Source organism: Alexandromys fortis, unplaced genomic scaffold, assembly GCF_014885135.2.
Source record: "Alexandromys fortis isolate MF-2015 unplaced genomic scaffold, M_Fortis_MF-2015_v1.1 scaffold_50, whole genome shotgun sequence".
In the NCBI taxonomy this organism is placed as follows: Eukaryota; Metazoa; Chordata; class Mammalia; order Rodentia; family Cricetidae; genus Alexandromys; species Alexandromys fortis.
This window is the reverse complement of record NW_026067932.1, coordinates 6747315-6772842: the sequence shown is the minus strand read 5'-3', so window position 1 is coordinate 6772842 and position 25528 is coordinate 6747315. Positions and strand designations below refer to the sequence as shown.

General features: G+C 42.4%; 1 protein-coding gene across 5 annotated transcripts in view; it reads right to left on the bottom strand.

Annotated features, from left to right (window-relative positions):
• Window positions 1–2546: 2546 nt before the first annotated feature.
• Window positions 2547–25528, bottom strand: part of Scyl2 (SCY1 like pseudokinase 2) — a 47675-nt gene continuing 24693 nt past the window's right edge. For 4 of the 5 annotated variants that reach the window (XM_050145537.1, XM_050145538.1, XM_050145540.1 and 1 more), the window contains exons 8-18: window positions 25070–25195; window positions 23939–24115; window positions 21202–21324; window positions 20109–20222; window positions 18267–18399; window positions 17219–17337; window positions 15372–15472; window positions 8595–8661; window positions 8392–8487; window positions 5405–5524; window positions 2547–4538 (exon numbers count right to left, since the gene is read on the bottom strand). In XM_050145537.1, the coding sequence (XP_050001494.1) occupies window positions 3894–4538; window positions 5405–5524; window positions 8392–8487; window positions 8595–8661; window positions 15372–15472; window positions 17219–17337; window positions 18267–18399; window positions 20109–20222; window positions 21202–21324; window positions 23939–24115; window positions 25070–25195 (1821 nt within the window). In that variant the 3' untranslated portion in view covers window positions 2547–3893. The remainder of the gene's footprint in view (window positions 4539–5404; window positions 5525–8391; window positions 8488–8594; window positions 8662–15371; window positions 15473–17218; window positions 17338–18266; window positions 18400–20108; window positions 20223–21201; window positions 21325–23938; window positions 24116–25069; window positions 25196–25528) is intronic. The other variant, XM_050145541.1, reaches the window with a different exon arrangement.

Here is a 25528-nt window from a genome sequence, read left to right as displayed (position 1 = left end):
AAGCAGAAAGGTGCCACAGTTTACTGCTGAGAGCAGCTCCCACGCATAACCGCACTGCCTAATACAGCAGCTACCAGCTGTGCGTGGAGACCGAGTCGTCTGAACTGAAACGTGCTAAAATGCCAAACATATGTAAATTCTTAAAGAGCCCCCCCTCCGCCAAAAAAAAAAAAAAAAAAGCAATGGGAGTATCTCACAGATTTGTTATATCAATTCAAACCCTAACAGCATTTTGGGGAAAGTTAAATAAGATACAGCAACATGAATTTTCACTTTTAAAATGGGAACATTGAAACTACACAGGTATGTGCAGCCTGCGTACGTGTGTACACCACATTGCAGTAACACCGGGAGCTAGCTAGGGCTAGAAAACATTTCTAGGAACCAGCAAGGAAATGGCTGCTCTCGCTGTACTCTCTCCTCCCCAGGTTTGCCAGCTTTAATCCCATGACATTTGGGTGCTGGCAGCACCACTGGGTCCCCCAGTACACCTGTCACTGACACTTGAGCCTGTGTGGGTCTCAGTCATCTTCCTTCCCCCCCCCCCCCCCCCCCCCCCCCCCCCCCGTCTTCTACCACGGCTTTCCATCATGCGTACTCGCTACATAAATCAGTCTCAACTAAAGCAGGTGCAGAATTCACAAAAGAACATAGTGTCCACCCCCACTGGACACTGACCTCTTAAGCCATGCAAGTCTTGGGCTTTCTGTTTCCACATTCACTCAGAGAAAGGGAGATGGAACAGAACTCCATTTGTTTCCAACCAATTTGTGAAACCCTTCTAGGGTTTTACTAACTATAAAATAAGGTGTACTATGCTTACTAAAGACATTTTCCCCAACTTTTGTTCTGTGTATTTTACGTAGAGGTTGCAATAGAAAACGTGTTCTAGCCAGTGTGGTGGTGCACTGCAGTTATGTCTTGCAGGAGGCTGAGGCAGGAGCTGGAGTCTGATGCTGACCTGGCTATACTGTGAGCTCATGCATCTAAACCAATGTCTTACTCCATGTTCTAGCTTGAAAGACATGGCAGTCCTAGGCAACTTGGATTGTTACAGATCCGTTTGTCCTAAAATATTGCAAGAGTAGTAAGTTACAAATCTACTACTAGGAACGGGAAGGAAGAATCAGCCGTGGCTGGGTCAAGATACATTGTATAGATGTATAAACTCATCAAAGAATAAAGGATACTTTTAAAGAACAAACAAGTGTCTGGAATTTAATGATCCCAGCCCTCAGGAAGCAGAGGTAGGTTGGCCTACTAATTCAAGGCCAACCAGGAATAGTGAGACTCAGTTATAAAGCAAATAATCCTAAACAATGGGGAGGAGGGGCAAATCAACTGAACAAACACTTCTCAAGTAGGACAAGAAATATGGAGTTAGAATTTAACATGGCAAGGCTTGCCCAGGTTAACCTGATACGTCCTGTGTTTGCTACCAGATCTTTTCACACATACACACACACATACTATACGATCTGAAAGTACACAAGACAATCTATTTCTGTTTATACATCCTGTGCATAGCTCATTTTCAATTTTGAAGGGAACCCTCCCCCAAAATCAATTTACTGCAACTGTTGCCTACAGATGCCCACCAACTTCCTATTTTAAGAAAAGAGATATGAAACGCTTTGCTTCTGAAATGGACTTCAGAATGTCCACCAGTTTAAAACTGGATCCACAAAGAAACACATTATCCTAAACACAGGGCAACTTCCTAATAGCAGATGCGAGGACACCAACTCGATTGGCAGAGATAACGTAAACTCTGTTTACAACGTGGGGGAACTGGAGGGACAATTCTCAACAATTTTTTTTTTCAAGACAGGTGTTGTGTGCTCACCCTCTTTCCCTCCCACCACCCATCTCTGCCTCAAGCTTGTGGATCAGGACGTAAGCTCTCAGATACTGCTCCAGCACCATGCTCCCCCATCAAGATAGGGGACCACTTTGAGCCCGCAAGAAATGCTTCCTTTTATAAGTTGCCATAGTCATGGTGTTTTGTCATGAAATAACTGAAGCAGGGTCCAGTGCCCTCTCCTGGCCTTTACAGGCATTGCATGCACATGGTGCGCCTACACCCATGCAGGCAAACCACCCCCACACATAACAATTAAAAAGAACTTCTCAATAAACAGCTACTGAACTGTTACAGAGAAATGTTCTTCAACAATTTTATTCCATACAAAACATTTCCCCAAAGAAATATTACTACTGTGTTTATAAACAAGTCTGGTGAAGTTGTAAAGGTACTTGACAAAAATGCCTTTTCATTTCTTGAAAGAAATTCTTTTGACGTCATGCTACACAAGTGCCAGGTGTGAACACTGACTTGCATTTTTTTTTAAGTGTGCTTTTAACTGGATGCTATCAGCACTGGTAATGGCATGAAATGGTACCTTGTAATAAGTACTGTATAGTACATGGAACATGTATACGCGTCTGGGGAAATGTGTGTGTATGTTTATATATGTGTGTGTGTATATATATATATATATATTCAATGAACATTCAGTCATTTAATAAACTTAGTATCAGCACACTAAACTTTATATGATTTATTTTAAATGATTGCTGGTTCCAAATAATTAAAAACCACAAACTGTATGGCAGCAACTATATCACATACACAGTTTTTTAAGAGTTCTTTAGTTATCACATAACAGTGGGATATGAGTTTTAAAAATACAAATGATGTTTGTAGCATAAGGCTCTGTGGTAGAATCAGCAGATTAAAGACAAACACCAGGGAAGCCTCCTGGAGAGTGAGACGTGTCCCTGTTGGAACTACTTCCCTCCTAACAGTGACAGCTTTACAGACACTGAATATCCAAACCAAGATTCTGGAACTCCTAGAAAAGAACTGAGTTTCAGTAGTAGGTACCTAACGGGGGCTGGACTTCATGGCAAGCTAACATTCAATCTGTTGGTGTTCAATGGCTCACTCATTTTTACGGGTTATTACAGCTTAAACAATATGGCAGAAATCTCAAAAGTTTACTCATTAAATATAGTTTAATTATTATTTTTTTTTTACAAATCTCCTTTTGAAAATGTAATTCATATGTGCTGCAACTTCAGAAGTTTGAATTCAAACTCAAGTACGAAGGCAGGGGCGGGGAAGCCGGGTCCAGGCGCTCTGTCTGGTTTCTGTACAATGGCTCTCCTGTGGTACAACAGGAAAAAGGTGATCCTAAAGATATTCAAGTAAAGGCAGAAATACATTGCTATTTGAGGCAGATCATGCTAAAATATAATTCACAATGATTAGTTTGCATTTAAGATGGTTAATAATGCTTTTAAACCAGTGAAATTAACGTAAATTAAGATTTGCAGCATTTTTACTGTCTTTTGCACGAAGCATAAGTTCCTTTGAAAACTAAGACTGGAAGAAGCAAAGGACCCGATGCTTCCCCTTCATGTTACCATCCCCTGTCACACAGGGCAAACAAACCCACACAGAACCCAGACTCTTCCCACTGGTGAGGACAAGAGAATACAAAGGTGAGAGAACAGGTGAGTGCCCAGCTACCGTCAACACAAGGCTTTAATAACATGAAGATTTACAAGCCAAAATAAACATCTGATTTAAAAACTGGTATTCAAGATAACTCGGTTGTCCTTTCGCACTTTGAGACTAGTAAGGACTGGATCTTTAAAAACCTGAAGAGGAGGTTTTGTAGAGGAGAAAATCCTCAACGCTTTAAAAAACTGAACTGGTTAAAATCCACACAACTCCTGCGCTGGCTGGCATGGAAGCAGGTGTTCTCCGTCACAGAAACAAGCCACTGCCCCCCGGGAGCAGTTTCTTCAAGCCAGCTGCACGCCGATTTAAGTCTGCTCACCCATGACTGAACTGCAGCAACCTTCGAGGAGCAGCACGGGACGCCTCACCCGAAAAGATCTTTCAGATCGTTGCTAGCTGAACTGCTACTGTTCATGGTAGCTGGTGGCTGTGCGAAGTTCTGCGGGTTAAAGAAAGGGTTGCCCTGCATACCAAAGGCAGCCTGTCCCATCACATTCGCCTGTACGCCCATGGCTGCGCTGCCCATACCTGGGGAACCCTGAGGAGGGACAAACTGATTCAGCCACTGATTTGGTTTCTGCTGGGATAGCTGGTTCATGCTAACTTTGGGTTTCTGAGGGCCGAAGAGGTTATTAAGGGCCGACATATCGGCCGGTCTCTGCTGAGCCTGCTTCACAGCAGCGGGAGGAACACTCAAAGGGCTGTAGCTCGACAGCGTGGGAGCCGCTCCCAGAGTCATCGTGGTCACTCCAGCGGTGCTTGAACCGCTGAAGAAGTTCTGGTTCGGGTTGACCGGCATGCTGAATCCTGAAGTCTGAAAGGCCATGTTGGCATTCAGGCCATTTGTCAAATTTCTCTTTGTATTATCAATTGGTGTAGAAAACATCATGTTGAGGCCCGTGGAAGGAACAGATGTGAAGGTACTTGAAGCGGAAAGCTTAGGAGTGCTAACGGAAAGGCTGGTCAAGGAGGTGATGTTATCCATCAACGTATCTGTCAGGTCCTTAGTCTGAAAAAGAGGAGCAAATGACTGTCCAATTAGTAAGCATGGACAGAGTTTGATAAAGCACAATGCCAGTCAGGCCAGGGATCTCCACCCAGTCAATTAGCTACGGCCTGCAGCCACACAGTGACCACTAATGTGAGTAACAGCTCCTGTCAGCGAATACTGGCAATCATTTGATAACAGTTATGGGCAATCTAAACTACAGGTAAGTGAGATGCTCCCGAGGCAGAACTGTGCTCTTTCCAGCAGAACTGTGTCATAAACAGGATAATTTTATATTTTTTATTTTGAATTTCACCAACATTTTTAGGAATTTAACTCCTCTATTCTGTAAGAAGCTAACATTTATTCTGGACTATGCCCCTTAGCCCACAACATTTCCTCCTGAGGAAGAGCCATGGTGACTGAAGACCAGGAAGCAGTGAGCTGAACACCGCTGAGCTGCACCAGCGAGCCTGCACTCTGCAAGCAGGGGCTGCCCAGGGAAGCAGCGCCAGCATCAGGAACAATGCCCAGAACACAGAGGGAATCAATGTGCTCAGGTGATGTAGGTGCCTCTTCTAAACCCAAGCTACAAAGTCAGACAGAATGGAAAAGTCAGAAACAGCAGCTCCTTCCAGCTGAGATACACTTAAGGGTGTGAAGAGAATATTCCTGATAATGGCACTATTAATCCACATCATTCTTACGTTTCCTCTTGGGGTAAACACTGCACATGGGGCAGGGTGCTCAGGAGCTGCTGGACAGCCTAAGTTGCACCTTTAAGTCACTGCTTTGTCATGGTAGTCTCTAAACGCCTCTGCCCGAGCACTAGCTGCTTACCACTCGGCTCCTTACCATCGAGGACACTTGATGCAAAAGAAACGCACCTGTTTGCTGGGTGCAATGGGAGTGTGGACTTGGGGCTTCAGAGGCTGCTGGCTTTTCAGCTTCTGTGCCTGCTCCTGTTCCTTTGCTAATTTCTGTTTTTCTTCAAGTGTAAGCGATGCCTAAAGCAAAACAAAAACAAAACAAAAGAAAACTCACCCACAACTTTATTCTCCGTCTGTAGAGTGATGTTTCTTTTCTGGTAAGGTGTGAGCACACTTGGCAATGCTTCACTACGTCAGGGGCAAGCAAGCGATCCGGCACTGGTGACTCAGGTGGAATCTCACCCAAAGTTCATTAGAACTACCTGGTTCTTTAAGAGTAACTGATTTTATTCTTGCTCAAATTTAAATCTCAGTCTAAAACGCTCATGAGTCAGATATAATGGCAAAGACCTGTGATCCAGCCATTTGAAAGTCTGAGACAGGAGGACCACAAATTTAGTGACTGCCTGGGTTACAGTGAGTCCGAGGCCAGTCAGTACAACTCACAGAGACTGTAGCTCAGAACACAACTAAAGAGAGGAGCTAGAGCCCAGTGTGCTAGCGCACACCTTTAATCCCAGCACTCGGGAGGCAGAGGATCTCTGTGAGCTCAAGGCCAGCCTGCTCTACAGAGTGAGCTCTAGGACACTCATGGACGGCCTCGCAGAGAAACCCTGTCTCAAAAAACAAAATGAAACAAAACAAAAAAACGGGAGCTACAGGGATGACTAATGGCAGACTTGAGTAAAGCTAGACACAGCACACCTGTGATCCCAGCCTGGCTCCACAGCTGTGCACAAAAAAGCAAGCACTGGCACCTGAGTTACCCTGACCACCACATACACACATGCACACGCACAGGAAAAGCCGCAAGTGAGAAGGCTCAGCAGATAAAGAAGCCTGCCACCCGGTCAGATGACCTGGGTTCAATCCCTGGGTCTCCCCCCTGCTGGAAAGGCACCAAATGACTCTCCTACTTTTCCTCAGACCGTCACACAATGCCCTGGAGGGCACACATGCATACATACAACCACATACAAAGTAAGAAAATAAATAAACATAATAAATTTAAGTAAAACGTGGCCTGGGATTGGAGTTCAGTGCTACAGTACTTTCCAAGAATTCCCAAGGCCCTCAGTTCAATCTTAAGACCACAACATGTATAAGGGAAGGCCAAGGAAGGCCAAGGAAGAACTGAACAAACATTCCTTTACTGTGAGTGCTACATAGGGCTGTGTCTGTCTCTGCACTCATCTAGTTTGCTAAACAGCAAGCTCACAAGACTTTCTTTTTCAGTTTTGTGAGCCCCTGTGTTGTCACATTAGCTCTATACACAGATAATCCTACTCTGTAAATAAATACAAAAATGGACGCAACAGTAATAAGAAATTTATTTTCACTTGTTGGCTAGAAACCAAAATTTCAATAGGAAGTATTATCTTAAGGTTTACTATTCAAAATCATAAGGACAGCAAATCTTTAAAAAGGAAACAGACAAAGCCTATACTCAGATCTTAAGTCCTTGTAGAATAAAACTGCATCTAATTGAAATCTTTAAAATAGCATTCCCCATTAATAAAGTATGTCAACATTATATATTCTTAATAAAATAAATCAAGACGGGTCCCACATCATATTTTTAGTATTCTTGCCAAAACTGTGTAACCTGGGCTGGGGAAGTGGCTGAGCAGGTGTGGGCACTTGCCATCAAGTCTGACAACTGATACTGATCCCAAGACTCACACTCAAGAAGGGAACTAACTTGTGAAAGTTGTCCTCTGACCTCCAGTGTACACCATGGCATGGGCACGCTCACATATGCACACACAGAGTGAGAGAATAAGTAAAATAAACGTATAACTTTAGTCTACTTATGAGGAAACGTCAGCCAGTTCCAATCTGAGCATCATGTTACCCAACAACTGACAAGGTAGTCTGTGTGTACGTCAGGGTAAAATAGATGTGGAGGCTCAGGCCTCTAACTCCTGCAGAAAGGTAAAGGCAAAAGACCAGAAGGTCAAGACTAGCCACTGGCTATATAGAAAGTTCAAGTCCAGCCTGAGCAAGATCAAAAACAAAAACAAAAAAAATCAACCTGAGTGAATATCTGAGGCCATAAAAGTTAGGTATCGCCATGGAATAAAAACCAAAGAAAGTCAAGGGTGCTGGTCTAACAAAGAACATCTAACAATTCAGCATGCACACTGACAGGAATGTAGTAACAAGAGAATTCAGACGATGAAAAGCTGGACTGGAGAGCGGGCTCAGTGGCTAGTTCCAGCGGGCCCGAGTTCGGCTCCCACACCTGTTATCAGGCAGCTGACAGCTCCCTACAGCTCAAGCATGGGGGGATCTGACGCCCTCCTGGCCTCCGTGAGCACCCGCACTCATGTGTACAGCCCTCTCACCACCACAAACACACACCGTTGAAAAAATAAAAGAGCCAGGCATGGTGGCACAAACCTTTAAACCCTGCATTCGGGAGGAAGAGGCAGGAGGATATCTGCGAGTTTGAGGTCAGCTTGGTCTATGGAGCGAGTTCCAGGACAGCTAAGGCTATTGCACAGAGAAACCCTGTCTCAAAGATTAGATTAGATTAGATTAGATTAGATTAGAGAGAGAGAGAGGAGAGAGAGAGAGAGAGAGAGAGAGAGAGAGAGAGAGAGAGAGAGAGAGAGAGATTGGTAGGTAGATAGAAAATAAAAAACAAATTGTAATTGCTGACAGGTGGCAATTCCTAAGTGGCCAGGCAGTATAGCTGCAGGTGCTGGCATCACAGGCAGAGCTAAGCAACGGAGACAAGGCACCATGGGTGTGTGTGTGGGGGGGGGGTAACAAAGGAACCCAAAACATCTTATGCACACTCCTTCCCAACACAGTGCATAGACAGCTAGAGACGACTCCTTGTTAAGAGGCTACACATATTCCCAGTATTCCCAGCAAATATGTGTGGTTTATGGAAGTCTCACAACAGAAATGCTTTCTTTTAAGGTCGAGAAACTTACTCTTTTCTGCTTATTCTGCAGCCCATCTTCTTTATTTTCGGATTCGCCCCCAGTTAGAAGGTCTGTTCCAATGTTGTTGAAGACCTTGTCCATCTGCTGAGATACAAGTCCAACACTTGAAGACACCCCAATAAAAACGCCCTTTTGTCCCTTGAGTAAGGCTAACTCTCAGGCATCTTCTGTGAAAATGGGTGTCTTCTTACCTGACTTCCGGCATGTGTAACACCCGTCTCCTCGGAAGCATTCATTTGATTTCCAATCTCCAAAGACCTACAAGACGGGCAGAATTATGGAAGGTAGTTAAATGAAACCAACTTCATTCCTTAGCTCAGATTCTCCCACTATTATTGATGAGTATGATGATGACATCTGGGCCACAGAAGTCTCATGACCAGAATCCAACCCCCAGAACCCACGTGACAACATCAGATGTGGGGCACGCATCCGTATGTCTAGCAACCCTACAGCAAGACATGGGGCAAAGAGCAGAGAGTCAACTGGAAGCTCCAGAGCCAGCAGCAGCTCTCCCATAGTGCACAGCGCAGCGGAAAGAGAGCCCTCCTGAAAGCCGTCACCTGAGCAGTGGCTGCATGCATCTGCACTCATGCGCACACATCACACTCACACTCATATTCCCTCTCTCAAAATAAACAATTTGAAAATAGCTCTGCTTTTTTTTTTTAATTCAACATTTAGGATTTGGGGCAAGAGGCTGGAGAAATGGCTCCGTAGTTAAGAGCACTTGCTGCTCTTCCAGATAGGCTTCCGTCCACCCACATCACGTGACTTCCACACACCTGTAACTCCAGGTTCAGAGCTATCCAATGCCCCAGACTACAAGGCCACCCACACACATGCATGCATGCACACACACACACACACACACACACACACACACACACACACGATAAATACACCATGGGGAAAATATTTAGATCAAGGACATGGCTCAGCAGGTAAAAGTACTTGTATGTGCCAAGCCTGCCAAGTGGAGCTCAACTCCCTGGGATTCACATATCAGAAGGGAAAACCAAGTCCTACAAGGTGTCTTTTGACCCCCACACATGCCATGCTTGCATGGCTCATGTGCCTCACATACACATTAACGAATAAACACCAAAATGTTTGGATAGAGGCTCCTGCCCTAACCCCCTCCTATGGAGTTGCCTCAGTCCAGATTCCGCCCTCAAAAAGCCCACGATCAGTGGCTCCATCCCCCAGGACATTAAAATCCCCCACCTCGTGAGTTCCCCTCGTGGTCTCCCAAACTTCACTTGGGGAAATCCTGATATAGATATGAATAATTTGCATTGGTATGGATCTTGGTTTATTGATACAAATTTAAGGTCAATTTTGTGACATTTATATGTATTTCTGATCTTGAATAAGGTACTGTGTTTGTGTAGCTCATTTGAAAATATAATATATAATTAAGAAAAATAATTTAATAGATACTCATCTATAATAGTCAAGCTTGTAGTCATATTATATTTTCTAGATGTATAGAGATATATTTCAGTTATACTGATATTCTTCAAATCTTCCAGAGGCCTTCAGAGTATGGCATTTAAAAATGTTTAAAAACTTAAGACTTTTCATGACAGTGAGACACATCTGCTCCTGGCAGCACCAATTACTTCAAGAGGAAGAAGAGCATCGAAGAGGCTCCTTATGGAGTTGGTTAGCCATTTGGGCAAGAGACTACTCTTGCCTGGACTGTTGCATAAACTGGACATGCAGAACCCATAGAGAAATGACTGCTGAATTTGCCTAAAGGTGAGACAATCCTTTGGGGGTTCCTGCCATACGAAAGAGTCTGCAAAACATTCTGCAGGAAACAGAAATGTGATGGACAAGCTGCCAATACAGGTGGAACTGTCTTTGAAATGTCCTGCTTCATGGAAAAGTTTGCTGGATACTATGGGTATGTGGGCTGAAGACGGATATCCCAATGGTACAGAAGAATTCTGAGTGATTGCCCAGGTAGCCAGTTGTCTCTGTCATTTGTTGCACATTTTGGAAGTTGCCTTGACTGCACTTCCTACTTAAGTAATATTATTTTCCCTTCTTGGCTCTTCAATAGAGTTGAAGACTAGATAGTTGTAGTTACTTTCCTCTCATGACTTGGCCAAGTTATTTATATACAAGACTTAAACTCATTAGGATAGGATAATTATTGAAACATTTGTCATGTTTCTGGCATGATATTGTTACTGCAGGTTGTAATTCTAATTTTTATACCTGATATTTGTTCTTATTGTATATATCTTTGTATTGGGTTTAGAACTTTTTTATTTAAACGGAAAAGGGGAGGTAATGTGGGATTCCCCTCTGTATGCTGTGAAAACCATTGGTTAATAAAGGCTTGGCCTATAGCAAGGTAGAACTTAGGCAGGGAAAACTAAACTGTATGGTGGGAGAGAGAAGGGTGGAGTCAGAGAGAAGCCATGGAGCCACTGGAGACAGATGCTGGGAACTTTAACCAGTAAACCACAGCCACGTGGCGATACATAGATTAATAGAAATGGGTTAAATTAATATGTAAGAGTTAGCCAATAAGACGCTAGAACTAATGGGCCAAGCAGTGACTTAATTAAAACAGTTTCTGTGTGGTTATTTTGGAGCTGAGCAGCTGGGAACCAACAAGTGGCCTCCAACAACAACTGGCATGCCAACATGGTGGACTGAATCCATGTGAAACCTGAGAGGGCTTGAAAAAAACTCTAGACACAAGACAACAAACGACAGTTTTTTTTTTTTTTTCCAGCTGGTGGCTTGCGCAGCTCCTTTAAGAGAGATTTTCCTGATTCAGCTGTAGCAGGAAAAAAAGCCATGCCATTTTGAAATGTAGGCTTTCTGGGACGTGCTGCCAGCGCGATCTCTGGCTCTTTCAGGAGATTGAGTATTTGGATGGGATTTGTTGAGCAGTGTGCTGCGGCTTGGTTATGTGCATAGCTCCCAAGAGGTACAAGTGGCTCCACCGTGCTGGACTGGTTGGGGCAAGCAGACGGTACCGTATTTGACCTAGAATGCCGCAGCAGAAGTTTTAAGATAAGAAACACTCCTGGACAGTAAATAATTACAGCTATCAGGACAGATTCAGATATAAAAGACCTCTAAACGGGTCCTGGTGTTGGATAAATGTACGTAGGCTTGAGAGAGAGAGGAGAAAGAGTATAGAGAGTTGAAAATGAAGTAAATTGTTTTTTTAAAAAAAAGTCTTTACCAAGTATGATTTTTTTTATGTGAATGTTGGAATCTGAAATCTGGTCATCATCACTACATAGCAAGCTCTGTTACCTGCCGAGCCATCTTCTCATCTCCTCCTCTCTAGTTTAAAGGAAGAAACTGGTGGTAGAAAAAAATCAAACTATAAAGAAAGTACAGATATTTCTAAATCTCCATTAAATTGGTTATTTTAAAAAAAGTCTTTAATGACACAGAATACAGATAGTAATAGATTAAAAGGAGTAAAGAAAAATAAGCCACGTAAAAATTGAAAATTCAGCGTCTGGATTATGTATATTATTATGTTATCTTTGAATTTTTTTTTTTTTTTTACTGTGAATGAGCTAAGTACAGAGAGACATTTCACTGTATGGGCTGCTAAGCTAAACCAGCATGTATACTATAAAGGTATTATAACTTCCAAATGAGGGTCTAAGGATATGTTGCTTTGAAAAAGAGGTTCTCTTGTTTCCAAAGAGGATGAGAACCTGTGGATTGCTTCCAGACTGGTGTGGTTTGATGGAACAAGACCCCTGGAAGGTCGCCATGAACACCCCCAAAAATTACTATGCCCAACAATCAGCAGGAAGAAGTATGGAGAAAACTATGCCCATATTCCCGAATATTACCTATAAATTTAAAGGGGGATATTATATAGATATCAATAATTTGCACTGGTATGGATCTTGGCTTATTGATACATATTTAAGGTCAATTTCATTATATGTATATGTATTTTCGATCTTGTTCAAGGTATTGTGTCTACATAGCTCATTTAAAAAATGTAATGTATAATTAAGCAATGTAAGTTAACAGATACTCAACTATAACAGTCAAGATTGTAGTTGAGTTAGATTTTCTAGATATAAAGAGATACATTTCAGTTAGATAGGGATTCTTCAAATCTTTCAGAGACCTTCAGAGTATGGCATTTAAAAATGTTTAAAAACTTAAGACTTTTCATGACAGTGAGACACATCTGCTCCTGGCAGCACCAATTACTTCAAGAGGAAGATGGGTATCAAAGAGGTTCCTTATGGAGTTGGTTAGCCATTTGGGCAAGAGACTGCTCTTGCCTAGACTGTTGCATAAACTGGACATACAGAACCCACAAAGAAATGATTGCTGAACTTGCCTAAAGGTGAGACAATCCTTCGGAAAGAGTCTGCCAAACATTCTGCAGGACACAGAAAATGTGACAGACAGACTGTCTTTGAAATGTCCTACTTCATGAAAAGTCTGCTGGATACTATGAGAGTGTGGGCTGAAGATTGGGTACCCCAATGGTACAGAAGAACTTTGGGTGACTGCCCAGTTAGTCAGTTGTCTCTGTCATTTTTAGAGTGTTGGAAGTTGCTTACAATGCACTTCCTGTTTACTTAGGTAATATTATATCCTTCTGGAGTCTTTGATGAAATTGAAGAGTAGATCGTAATAATATAGTTTTCCTTAGTTATGATAAGAGATAAAGTAGACATAAATAATGTATCTGTAATTCTTGCTCGATACCTGTTTTGTTATATGTAATTTTACTGTGTTAAAGTTAAAACCTTCCTTTTTATTTAAACAGAAAAGAGGAGGTAATGTGGGATTCCCCTCTGTATGCTGTGAAAACCACTGGTTAATAAAGGCTTGGCCTACAGCAAGGTAGAACTTAGTTAGGCAGGGAAAACTAAACTGTATGGTGGGAGAAAAAAGGGTGGAGTCAGAGAGAAGCCATGGGGCCGCTGGAGACAGAAGCTGGGAACTTTAGCCGGTAAACCACAGCCACGTGGTGATACAGATTAATAGAAATGGGTTAAATTCATATGTAAGAGTTAGCCAATAAGACACTAGAGCTAATGGGCCAAGCAGTGATTTAATTGATACAGCATCTGTGCAGTTATTTGGGGGCCGAGCAGTGGGAACTAACAAGCGGCCTCCAACAATACAACCCAGGAGTGCTTTGCTCAGATAAACCTGGATTACTTATTAGGTTAGCAGCAAGGAGATCCCTTAACTAGGAATTAAACTTCACCAAACGTTGAGTTTTCTGGCTGCCAGCTGGCTGCGAGAAAATCACTCTTCATTCCCCACTGTTGGTCAGACTTGCTCAGTGAGTTATCCAATTTCATGCTGCAGCCTCTGAAGGGGTCCAGGAGACTTTCTGCCTTCTGTCTGTGAAGGTACTGCAGTGACAGATGGCTGGCCTGTTCTGGGGTAGAAACAGTCTCTACCATTTGGGGCCCGTGTATGGGAGCTATCCTGCACAGGGGTACCCCAAACCTCCTACTGTTTTGACCCTAGGCTATTTTCGGAGGATGCTCTGTCTTAGTCTCCGGGTTTCTGGCTAATGGTTTATGAATGGGTACTTCCAGGAACAAGCTTGCTCCCCAAACACCCTATAAAATTTATCCATACTGGGGCTGAGCTACCCTGGCCAAGTTCCTGAGCTCTGCATCCTTGCCCCCTTCTCCTTCAGCTGTCCCTAGCCTTTCTTGGATGCTCACTCTTAACTCTGTCTGTGTTCCCCAGAGGTTAAGCTGCAACCTGCCATATCCTCCACATGGCCCAGCCCCTCTGACGCTCCTCCTCTGTTCCTCAGAGCCTTCTCCATGCTCTGGGCAGCAGGCTGGCCCAACCTGGTAAGAGCTGCCTTACCACCATAAATCACCTTTCATTCTTATGGTTTCTTTCTATCTTTGGGATTTTTAAGTGGGTCAGCTGACAGTGTCCTGGGAAAAGTTCTGTTTATCTGTCAGAGTGCATGTATAAATAATGTAGCTACAGAATGCTTGTTTTAAAATCTGTAAAACTTGTAACTCCAGATTACAACTGCTCTGGAAAAATATAAACACATGGACAGCTGCCATTTCAGCTGAGGTCAAAACAAAAACGTCAGCACCATCTTTACTAAGGACACCCACCTATGTGCGTTGGCCCTACCACGGAGTCATTCCACTCCAATATACTTTGGCTTATGATATATATCTATATGATAATTCCTGTCCTGTCCTATAACAATGCTGATTTACTGAGATATTAAAGGTGCATCTCTACATTCATGTATACAAGTAAATTTTGCTGGCAGACAAATTTTTCAACTTAAGAATAAACCCCTCCGTGCTAATTTAAAACACTAAATTGTTTACAACACTAAAACTTCGTTTTGCCTTGTACAGATTAAAATTATGCTCTTGGTCTCAGGACAACTAAAAACTAGAGACTAAAATATTCCTTCTAATCCTCTTGCCTCTGAGACATTGGTACACTGTAACTAATTGGGCAAACTGTTTATCCAAATTTAACTTTTATGTCTAATTTAAAAATATCAGACAGATAAAGGTACCCTGATTCTCACGTGCATATGAGTATGGTATTTAAAAAAAAAAAAAAAAAAAAAAAAACTTCTTATGATAGAGACATGCTAGCTCCTGCACCATCCTGTAGCTCCTACAAGAAGAAACATGGCTGGAGAACTTCCTCCTGGAGGCTCTGGATGTGGCAAGGCCACCCACATGGCAAAAAGCTGCCTTCCACCCCATCAGCTACCTTGTCCCTGCCTGGAATGGATGTCAGAACTCTGGGGGAATCGGACGTCTCATCCTGCCAAGACAGACTGAACCCAACCCCAACAGGAGAATCTGCAGGACTAATCTACTGGAAAAAATTTAAATGCATCACATATAAGCAAATGAAAGAGCCATCCGTCTTCCTACTGAGTGCTGCCCTGGCAGCCCTGGCCGGCATGCCGCACGTGCACAGCTGCTCACCTCTGCTGCTCCTGCATCATGTGAAGCTGCTCCAGCTTAGTCCTGTGCTCAGACTCCAGCCTGCTCAGCATCTCCTTTATGACGGCAATGAAAGAGCTGAACTGGCACGGTAAGAGACAGAGACGGTGAGGACGTCAGTCACGACAACTCCGCAGTTAATACTAACGGTCTGCACTCTCCCCGGGGAACAGGACTCACTGCACCAGACACAGCGCAGTTCGTTTAAACTCCCAATACCAAAGCCTTCAGTCTTTGTATGGAGGGGCAGTATGGCTGATAAAGCTTTTAGGGTCTGGTATTTTAAATTTATTTTATTTTATGTGTATGAATGTTTTGTCTGCACGCATGTATGTGCACCACGTGCATGGTGATGTCCACAAAGATCAAAAGAGGGCATCAGAGCCCTTGAATCTTGATGGTTATGAACTATCATGTGGGTACAAAGAACCAAACTAGGTCCTCTGCAAGAGCAACAAGTGCTCTCTCTCCAGTTCCCTGGAAATGTTTTATAACATCCTCAATCAGACAGAGAAAACAACGAAAACTCAAGAACTGTTCTGGGCCTATTCCTCTTCACAGTCAGGGTCTCCCATCTGCCAGCCCTAACCTGACAGCCCAGGTAAACACAAAGCATTAAATCTAGGAGCAGAGGATAAAGGCTCACCTTACTACTTCAGACGCAACGTTGGGTCTGATTAACTTTCTCCACCTTCAAAACTCTGCCCGTTAAGAACTCTTCTCCAATGCTCAACCCTTCCTCCCTCTCAGCTCGTCATTCTTCATTGCTGTTACTCACTTTTCCACCTAATTCTAAGTCTTCCCTGCCTACCTACCACAGGTCCTCAATTAAACAGTAATTTGGCTCAGTCTTTTACACGTCCCATTAGACACCAGGCTCCTACCGTCTTCTTCTGATTCCATTTCTCTTCCTGGGCTACAGTGAAGAATAAGCAGAAGACCCAGCCTCACGGAAGCTATAGTGCCACAGTCTCAGTGCACACACAGCTGTGAAAACTACAGCAACAGGGGTGTGCAGAAACAATTCTGTAGCAACTTTTCTACACACATTTCTCCTGTGCTCAAACATTTACCACATCTTCACAGTTCAATACCTAAAGCAAATAGGTATTCAAGTCCATCCCTTCTCATCTCACTTCATCTCTCCAGTCCCCTGTCCCTGAACTCTCTATGTCACTGTGTGCTCGCCTATGATGAGTGGCGAAGACCGTCACTTCCTTTAGGACATAACAAGACCCTGACTTCAGTCTGACAAAACAAGGCTACTATCTGGGAGAGAGCTATGTGTACAGAACTGATAACATACAGCTAAGACTAAGACCCTCAGCCTAATAGCCCAGAAGAAGCCAAATCCTACAACAACCGTTTAAGAAAACTAAGAAGCAGATGATTGCCCAGATGGACCTTCAAATGAGACCCAAGGTCTTGATTATAGCACGGTAAGAAACTCTCATTCTGGAATAAATTCAACTAAGCCGAGTCCTGGTGTGGTTGATCATAGAAAATGTACGATTAGTAAGTAAGCATTGCTTAAAAATACTAAAACACTTGTGTATGGTAATTTTTTATGTAGCAATAACATCCAAACAGACTGTCACTTTGCTCATATCAACACACGGCCCCAAATTTAAAGTAGATGCAATCTCAGCACCCTGCTCATCACCTCCTCTAATGAGGCCTTTGAGGACTATCCTTCTACTCCATAACCTTAACTAACTCTGTGGGGCATGTTTTACTTTTTTGGCCACCTATATCTGTAATATAATACAAGCACACAATACAAGTAGCAAAAAGAAAAAAACAATCAAATACACATAAAATATTCCCACCTGATTGAGGTTAAGATTGTTTTCAATACTCAGGGGAATGAGATGAGGCAGTACTTTTCCAGCCAGCTGCTCTTTGGTGATTCCCAGTTTCTTATGAGTGAAAGTACACTTATAGATACCTGAGAGGACACAGTGATGAACGTCAGAAACTGGCACCAAGTGCACAGAAACCATGAACTTACTGTACCTATGAAAAGCCTTTGCAATGGGTATGGCACAGATGTCTCCCTCTTATATTGAAGATGCTCTCTTCCATGTGGACCAGCTGCACCCCCAGTCCAGGCATATAAATACTATGGCATATTTATCCTGCACTCTTTTGGTTTGAGAGCACACTTAATAACAACACAAAACTAAAGGCTTGGCTATAATAACCCAACAACCAGGTTACAGAACAATTCCTTACCCTAGAAACATCTATTTCAGAACTCCATTTCTTTTTTTTTAATTTATTTATTTATTATGTATACAATATTCTGTCTATATGTATGCCTGAAGAGGCCACCAGATCTCATTACAGATGGTTGTGAGCCACCATGTGGTTGCTGGGAATTGAACTCAGGACCTTTGGAAGAGCAGGCAATGCTCTTAACCACTGAGCCATCTCTCCAGCCCCCAGAACTCCATTTCAAGATGTTTAAATACAGACACAGTGAGGGGTAGAGGCTACACGTTCACTTCTGACAGTCAAACTCAGCACAGCAAGTTTGCCTCTTTATACTACTTTATAGAAGAAAGTTATATACTATCACATCAGCCTAAATTATCTTACTTCTCCCCGCTCCCCCACGCTGGGAATCAAATGCTGATGCCCATGAGTCAAGCGCTCCCTTATGGACCCAGCCTTCTAGTACATAAATGTCAGAGTCTACTTCTTTTGTTGTTAAAGAGGGAGAAGTTTATAATGTGGCATTTATCTAATAACTCTACAACTGCATAATGTCATATACATAAAAATGAAGTGCAATGGCTTTATAGAATGAGCATTTTACTAAAAAACGATTGAATTAAGGTTAAAATGATACCAAACGACATTAAGTTCAGCTACCTAGAATCCCCATGAGGACCGCAGGCTCCTTGGAGGGAATCTGTTGTAAGAAGGGTAGGATATCATCAAGTACAAACCACTTATCCAAGTACTCCAAAATCTTGCCCAAACAGACTAATGAATTCACACGAACCTATTAAAAAAGATAAATTACATGTAAATTTGACAGAAGTTTCTATGGTGTAAAATAAAATACTTTAATATAAATTTAATCTTCAAATAGACACATACTAAAAATCTCAATAAAAACAGGTTTACTAAAGTAGATTGTATAAGCATGGCCTTACTAACATAAGAAATTTGATGGGCAGTGGTGGCCCAGCCCTAGAGAAGCTGATGCAGATGATTTTAAGTTGCCAGCCCGCCTGGTCTACAGACTGAGTTTCAGGAAAGCCAGGGCTACACATATCAACAAAACTCCAGTCTAAAAAAATTAAGCAGAAAATAATTCCATTGAATGATAGTTTACAGGAAAATGAAGATTTTTTTTCTATTTGTTCAACTACTTTCTGAAATTCAAGCACAGAATAATGTAAATTCAAAATACTATCTAAATGTTTAACCTGTTCTCAGAGTCAGTTTATCAGAGTAAAGAACTAATGCATCTACTGGACATAAATTAATAGTGCTGGTTTAATTTTATTTTCCTTTGATGCATAAAATATTAGACAAATCACAAATATACCTCTTGAAATGTACTTAGCTATGCTCTGTTTTTCTTCATTTTTAGGCAATTTCAATCAATGATTTATGGTTTTGGCATTTCCTAGTTCAAACTGCCAGACCCTAGAGAGTAAGTCTATAAATTCACTACAGAAATTCCTATCAGCCTCTCCAAGGCAAGCTAGAAGCACTGAAAGTCCCATCTAAAACGCATTTTTTAAAGTGAGGCATGAGATGCAAACCCATTTCAGAATTACTATTCTAACACGTGTGCCCTGTGCGTCCTCATAAGACATGAGATGCAAGTCCATTCAGAATTACTATTCTAACATGTATGCCTGTGCGTCCTCATAAGACCCTGTCTTGAAGGTCCAGGACCAGCTAGAGTTTGCCAAAGACCACCAAGTGTCTGTGCACTCTACATTCACTTACCCCGCACGTGTAGAGGGCTGTATAATAAATACTTTAAGATTTGTGTTAACATAAATTTATAACAGCATAAATAAAGCATTAAGGTTTCTGAAATGGCATTTTCATCCTCAAGGCCATGGGCGGTAGTTACAGAATCAGAATAAAGCCCATTTCACTCCATGCTTGCACCTCAGTGACGACGCTTCTCCTACTTCGTTCAGTATTCTATCTCCGTCTCAGAGCCTTTCCACAAGGGACACCGGCTGATACGGATCGGGAGTCTAGCAGGTAAAACTGTGCCGCACTGCTGTGGCCTCAAGTCTAGTACACTACTGTTTTCGTCTAATTCACACAGCGCAAGGAAAAGATGGATGAGGATTTCCAATGATCAAGCTTTATAAAAGGCAAATTCATTAAGTTCTGGGAAATATAAATGTCTTTAAGGGCCGAAAAGAGGGTTCAGCAGGTAGAGCAGCTGCCAAACTGAGCATGTGAGTTCGATCCCTGCAACTATGTGGTTGAAGGAGAGAACAAACTGTCTTGACTTCCACATGTTCAAACACATGCATGAATGCACGCATGATCACACACACACAAAGGGCAAATACATGTAAAAATAAATAAGTTAGATGAAAAAATGTAAAATACTGTATGTAGGTCACCTATAACTAAGACAAAGTCCACAAATGAACCAGAAGCTAGTTATTAATAAATGGGAAAATGAAGCCAACTGAGCAGTGAGAGACAAACATTAACTATAATACTTACAGCAAGGGAAGATGTTTGCAAACAAGCATTTTTAATTCTTGGAATCAAAGCATTTTTCATGGAAGGGTAGTCTATGAGATTTGCAAAAGTTGGGATGATGTTCAGACAGAGCTCCTATTGGAAAACAAATCTGTCAGTGTCCAGGAAAGGCTCTCAGCTTAGCTTGCACACTCAGCTAGTTGCCACTGTATAAATAAACTTCCATGTGTTTACAAAGTCCTGACACTTGAAAAATGACATGGCTCCACAGGGCCTGCGGTAGTGTCTAAGAGGCTGTACTGTTTTGCTTTCCCTTGAGACATAGTCTTTAGTAGCCCAGGCTGGCCTCAGTCTGCAGCCCTCCTGCTTTAGCCTAAGTACTGGGATTGCAGGCCAGTACCGCTCATGGTACAGGGCTCTAACTCTAGAGAGCTGACAAGCAGAGGTGAACACAGCTCCTGCTTATCCTGTGACTAATTATAAGGAGAAAAAATTCAACCTCACTCTTAAATAAACTTAGAGGAAGACAAAAATGAATAAAAAAATGTTATTTTAAATACATGGTAGAAGCAGATGTATACAAGGCAGTACAAACCTACAGTCCCAGCCACAGCGTTTTTGAGACAGGGTACCATGTAACCCAGGCTAGCCTTGAATTCCTGCAGGTGCTGGGGGAGTCCAGAACAGGTATTAGATCCCCTAGAGCTCAAGTTATAGGCAGTTGTGAGCAGCCTGACACGGAGGCTGGGAACCTAACTTGGGTCCTGTAGAAGAGGTGCGGGGGGGGGGGGGGGGGTGCACGACGCTGGCGTACATTTTAATCCCAGCACTTAGGAGGCACGAGCAGATGGAGCTCTGTGAACAAGTCCAGCCTGGGCTACACAATAAGGCCATCTCCGAACAAATAGCACCTGCTCTTAACCTCTGAGCCATCTCCCCAGCCCTCCTTTAGCTCAAGTTAATACAGACGGACACAGTGAGTCAGTGAGGTAATGTGATAAACATAGTAACGACTGAGTGCACACAGAATCTTAAGACAATTTTATAATATGCCTTACTACTTCTTTCTCCTGCCTAAAGACCATCATGAAAAAGATCACCCCAGACACTGTACCTGGATCTGAATGGAAGGCGCCTCCAGAGCCCTGTAGACCATGGGCAGCACACTGTTCTTTATCTCGTCAGGAGGGGTTTTGGTAAGGAGCAAATCCATTTTTTGGAGAAAAATTAACAAAATCTGTGGGAGAAAAGGGAAGATGTGTTAAAATTGTACAATCTTTGAGAAATTCAGTATGTCAAAATGTAGTGTTTTCAGAAGAATAAGTTGTGTATTTTGACACTCACCATGTTGCTAGCCTGAAGGCATGGAAGACAAAAACACAGGCATCAAGTCTCTTACATTTCTCTAAGCACACCCTTAACTGTTTTCACCTCACTTAAATAAAGCGAACTTCCAACATGTCTACAGTAACACAGGACTTCACTACAAGTTCCAACTATCCAGAAAGCTACTGCGCTTAAAAAAAATAAAAGCCAAAAAGAAACAAAGATGTCTCAAAGGGGAAATTTTATCATTCGGTTTCTATGAAAGTAAAGAAATGAAAAGATCTGTAAGGAAAAATTCTAGAAATAAACATTTTTAATTGTCCCTAATCTTTTTTTCCCTAGCAGTCTCTACATACTTAAATTGTAAGAAACAAACCAAAATACTTAGGTGAGATGTTTTTTAATTATTTACTTTTATGTGCATGAGTGTTTGGCCTGCAAATATGTCTGTGGCTACATGGAGGCCAGGGAAAGTGGCACTGGAGTTATAAATGGCTGTGAGCTGCCATGTGTGTGGGTGCTGGGAACTGAACGCGGGTCCTCTGGAAGAGCAGCCGTTCTCAGCTGCGGGGCCACCTCTCCAAGTTCAGAACACTTAGATTTGCCAATGCTCAATTAAAATTTCCAGAAGAGCTTATTAACTGAAACCATGAGAGGGAGAAATACCTAATTACCTGGGATGAACACCACGACAAAGCAACTTAAAGGCTAAAGGCTGATCTGGACCACAGTCCCACGCAGAGGGAATCTGAAGCAGCTGGAGATGCAAACTCCCAGGCGCGCTCACACACACACACTCTCCACCCCACCCTCCTCGCTCGCTCGCTCCCTCTACTTGTCAGTGCTCAGCTCTCTCCTACAAGCACAGCCGACCTGACAATTACACAGTCAGTCCTTCTCAGGAGATCCTGCACAGTATGCGGCCAACAACCAAACTTTACCAACATAAAAAGAACGGGGTCAATGGGAACCGAGATCGTGTGTCTTGGAATTTTATCACGGCAGATGAAGAATCAGGCAGTGTGATGCCACCACCCTTTCCTCTGGACGCTGTGACAACTGGCAGGAGCCCTGCTTTAACGCTCATGGCTCCGTCCTGTCCTGACGACACACACCTTTAATCTCAGCACTCGGGAGGCAGAGGCAGAGGCAGGTGAATCTTTGCAACTTTGCGGTTAGCTGAGCTACATAGCGAGTGCCAAGCAAGTCAGAGCGACATGGTGCAACCCCTCTCAGAGAAAGAGGAGTAGGGACAAGGGATAGCAGGGGGATGAAAGAGGAGGAGAATCGCTCAAGCGCATGCTACTCAAAGATGTCATAACGATATGTAACACCTTATATGCTTGTTTTTATAAATTAAAAAATAAATTCCCATTTTCAAGGGAAGACCTGTAAAGAACCACAATCCACTACACCAGACTGATAGCAGCTGACTGCTAAGCTCCCATCACCCAGCAGTAGAAACACCTAATGATTTCAGCATGTGCCAGCAACTCTGCATTGAGAAATGGGCACAAAAAGCTTTCAGATGAGAATGACCAATACAAAGTTCTAGACAGGAGACAAACCCAGATTCTAATCCAGGCATGTAACCCCAGTGTTCTTAAACTCAGGACAACTCTGTTTCTGACAAATACGTACTGTAACAAAACCTATATAATTTAATTCACTTGACACATACATATTACATATAGAATGTGCATTTTTCACGTGCATATTTCCATGATGCTTTACACTTTTTCCTCTTTTAATGAAAGTTTATTACCAAGAAAATAAAGAAACAACTGACACAATCCTCTGCAAATTAACTACTGAAGAGCAAACCGAATAAAACTATCTTAAACCAGAAATATGACTATTATTTTACCAAACTGCTACCTTTCCATTAGGAACAGTGCAACACATGCAAAATTTGATTGCAATTTGTTTTCTAAAATAATGATTTATGGAGAGTCACAGATACTCATTTGCTAAGTTTAATCACAATCTTGGCAACGATTCAAATGTATGCAAAATAGCTTTCTGTCTAGTGAAAAAAAATCTAATATACTTACCTCAATGTTTTAAACATTTAAAATTTTCAATTCATTTTTCTTTAGTGTATATGGTGCCTTGCCTGATGTGTGCCTGTGTTGGTTCCTGGAGTCCAGACTTCGATCCACTAGACAGGAGCTACAGATGGTATGAGCCACCATGTGGGTGCTGAGAACCAACCCCAGGTCCTCGAGAGACAGGCTCTTAAGTACTAACCCATTTCTCTAGCCTCTACTTACCCATCTTTTATTTTGTTTTGTTGAGATTGGGTTTCTCTGTGCAGCCCTGGCTGTCCTGGAACTCACTCTGTAGACCAGGGTGGCCTTGAATTCACAGTAATCTGTCTGCCTCTGCCTCCTGAGTGCTGGGAATAAAGGTGTGCTACCCGGCAACTTACTCCATTTTTAAAAGCTCAAAATGCCACTGGTTTGTTTTTAGTGGTAGTCATTATCACTGTAACCGTATGATACTCAGAAGCACGCGTAACATACCTGCACAGGCTCCTGCTGTTTAAACACAGGACCAAGTTCAGGCAGAATTAATCTGACATATTCTTCTTTGGTACACTCCTCAGCAATCAGTAAAACATTGGGCAAAACAAAAGGTACCATATCAGGGTTTACAAATTCTGAAGTCAAACAAGGCAAAATTCTCTGCACGATGACACGCTGAAAGGAAAAATGAAAAATTCATAAAAACAAAAGTATTTCAGGACTTTAAAGTGACCATAAAGTTCATGGCTGAAACTGAAAATTTTTTTTAAGAGAAAAATAAAATTCTGTTGCTTGTTACGACAAAACAAACAGCACAGGGCCAGCATATCCCAAATAAAACAGGATACATGATCACACTACCTTAGCAAATCTCTAACGAGTGCTCGCGGATAGTGTTCTTCCAACCCTGTCACCACTTAGGACTCCTGCCACCTAGCAAAGCATTACCCTGACTTTTAGGACTCCTGCCACCTAGCAAAGCATTACCCTGACTTTCTAACTGGTAATCCACGGGGGCAACCATGCCTGTTTAGTCTAACGGCTTGGGAGGAACGGCAGTATTTCTATTTTCTGTCCACTCTCCAAACCTCCTGAGTAAAGGGGTGGACAGACAATGGCTGTGACTGGAGAAGCTCTGGAATGAGTAGCTTTACAAACAATATCTTCGTTAGCATCCATCAGCTGTTTTTGTTTCTGTCCGTCTCACTACACAATCTGACTAGTCTAGAACTCAGGAGACCCAAGGCCCTGCCTCCCAGGTGCTGGGAGGTGTGTGCTACCAGACCCGGCCTCTTCGCCATCTTTAACACTATTTTGCATTCGTTGTCGAGTAAAGGAACCAGGAAGGTTTGCACCAACACCCATGCACTCTTTAACGCTGGAGAGGCATGAGCTCCACTGCGGCTGTTCACGGACAGCTTTCGGACACGATGTCCACCACAGGTCATCCTATTTTTGAAAGTCCTTTGATTGTTGCATAATAACTGAGCTTTGGCTTTAGTTTGCAGTACATTACTGTCATATCTGTCCCTCGGGTAAAGCTGTTTTGCATCTTTGGAGGAGTGGTTTATTATAGTAAGTAACATGAAACAAAAATCTCCTGACTATGTAAATAAACTGATAGCAAACCTTGGGCAGCTTTGGCAGAACCTTCGGCAATCCTTTGAAGAACTGGGATTTCTGAAGATTATCTCTTTGGAATAAGGTATCAAAATACTGAAGTGTGACTGCACCAACATCATCGAAGAAGGGAATCTACAAGTAAGCAAATCAGTTATCTTGATAACTATCCAGTTAAAATTACTCATAGCCAAAAATTACCACAACAAAGTGAAAACGTATTCAGAAACATTCGGTGATATTCTAAACATTTCTATTAAAAATGTAATTACATACATATATTATATACATTAAAATTCTAACTAGAACACTCCAAATAAGAAATTAACTTTTCAAATTCAAATCACCAGCACTTATGAGTTAGCTGAGCACTAACATGATTTATAAAATACTGAGAATTTCAAACAGCTCCAAAGTTGGTGCTGGCAAGATGGCTCAGCGGTGAAGAGCAGGTGTTGCCTTCCTGAG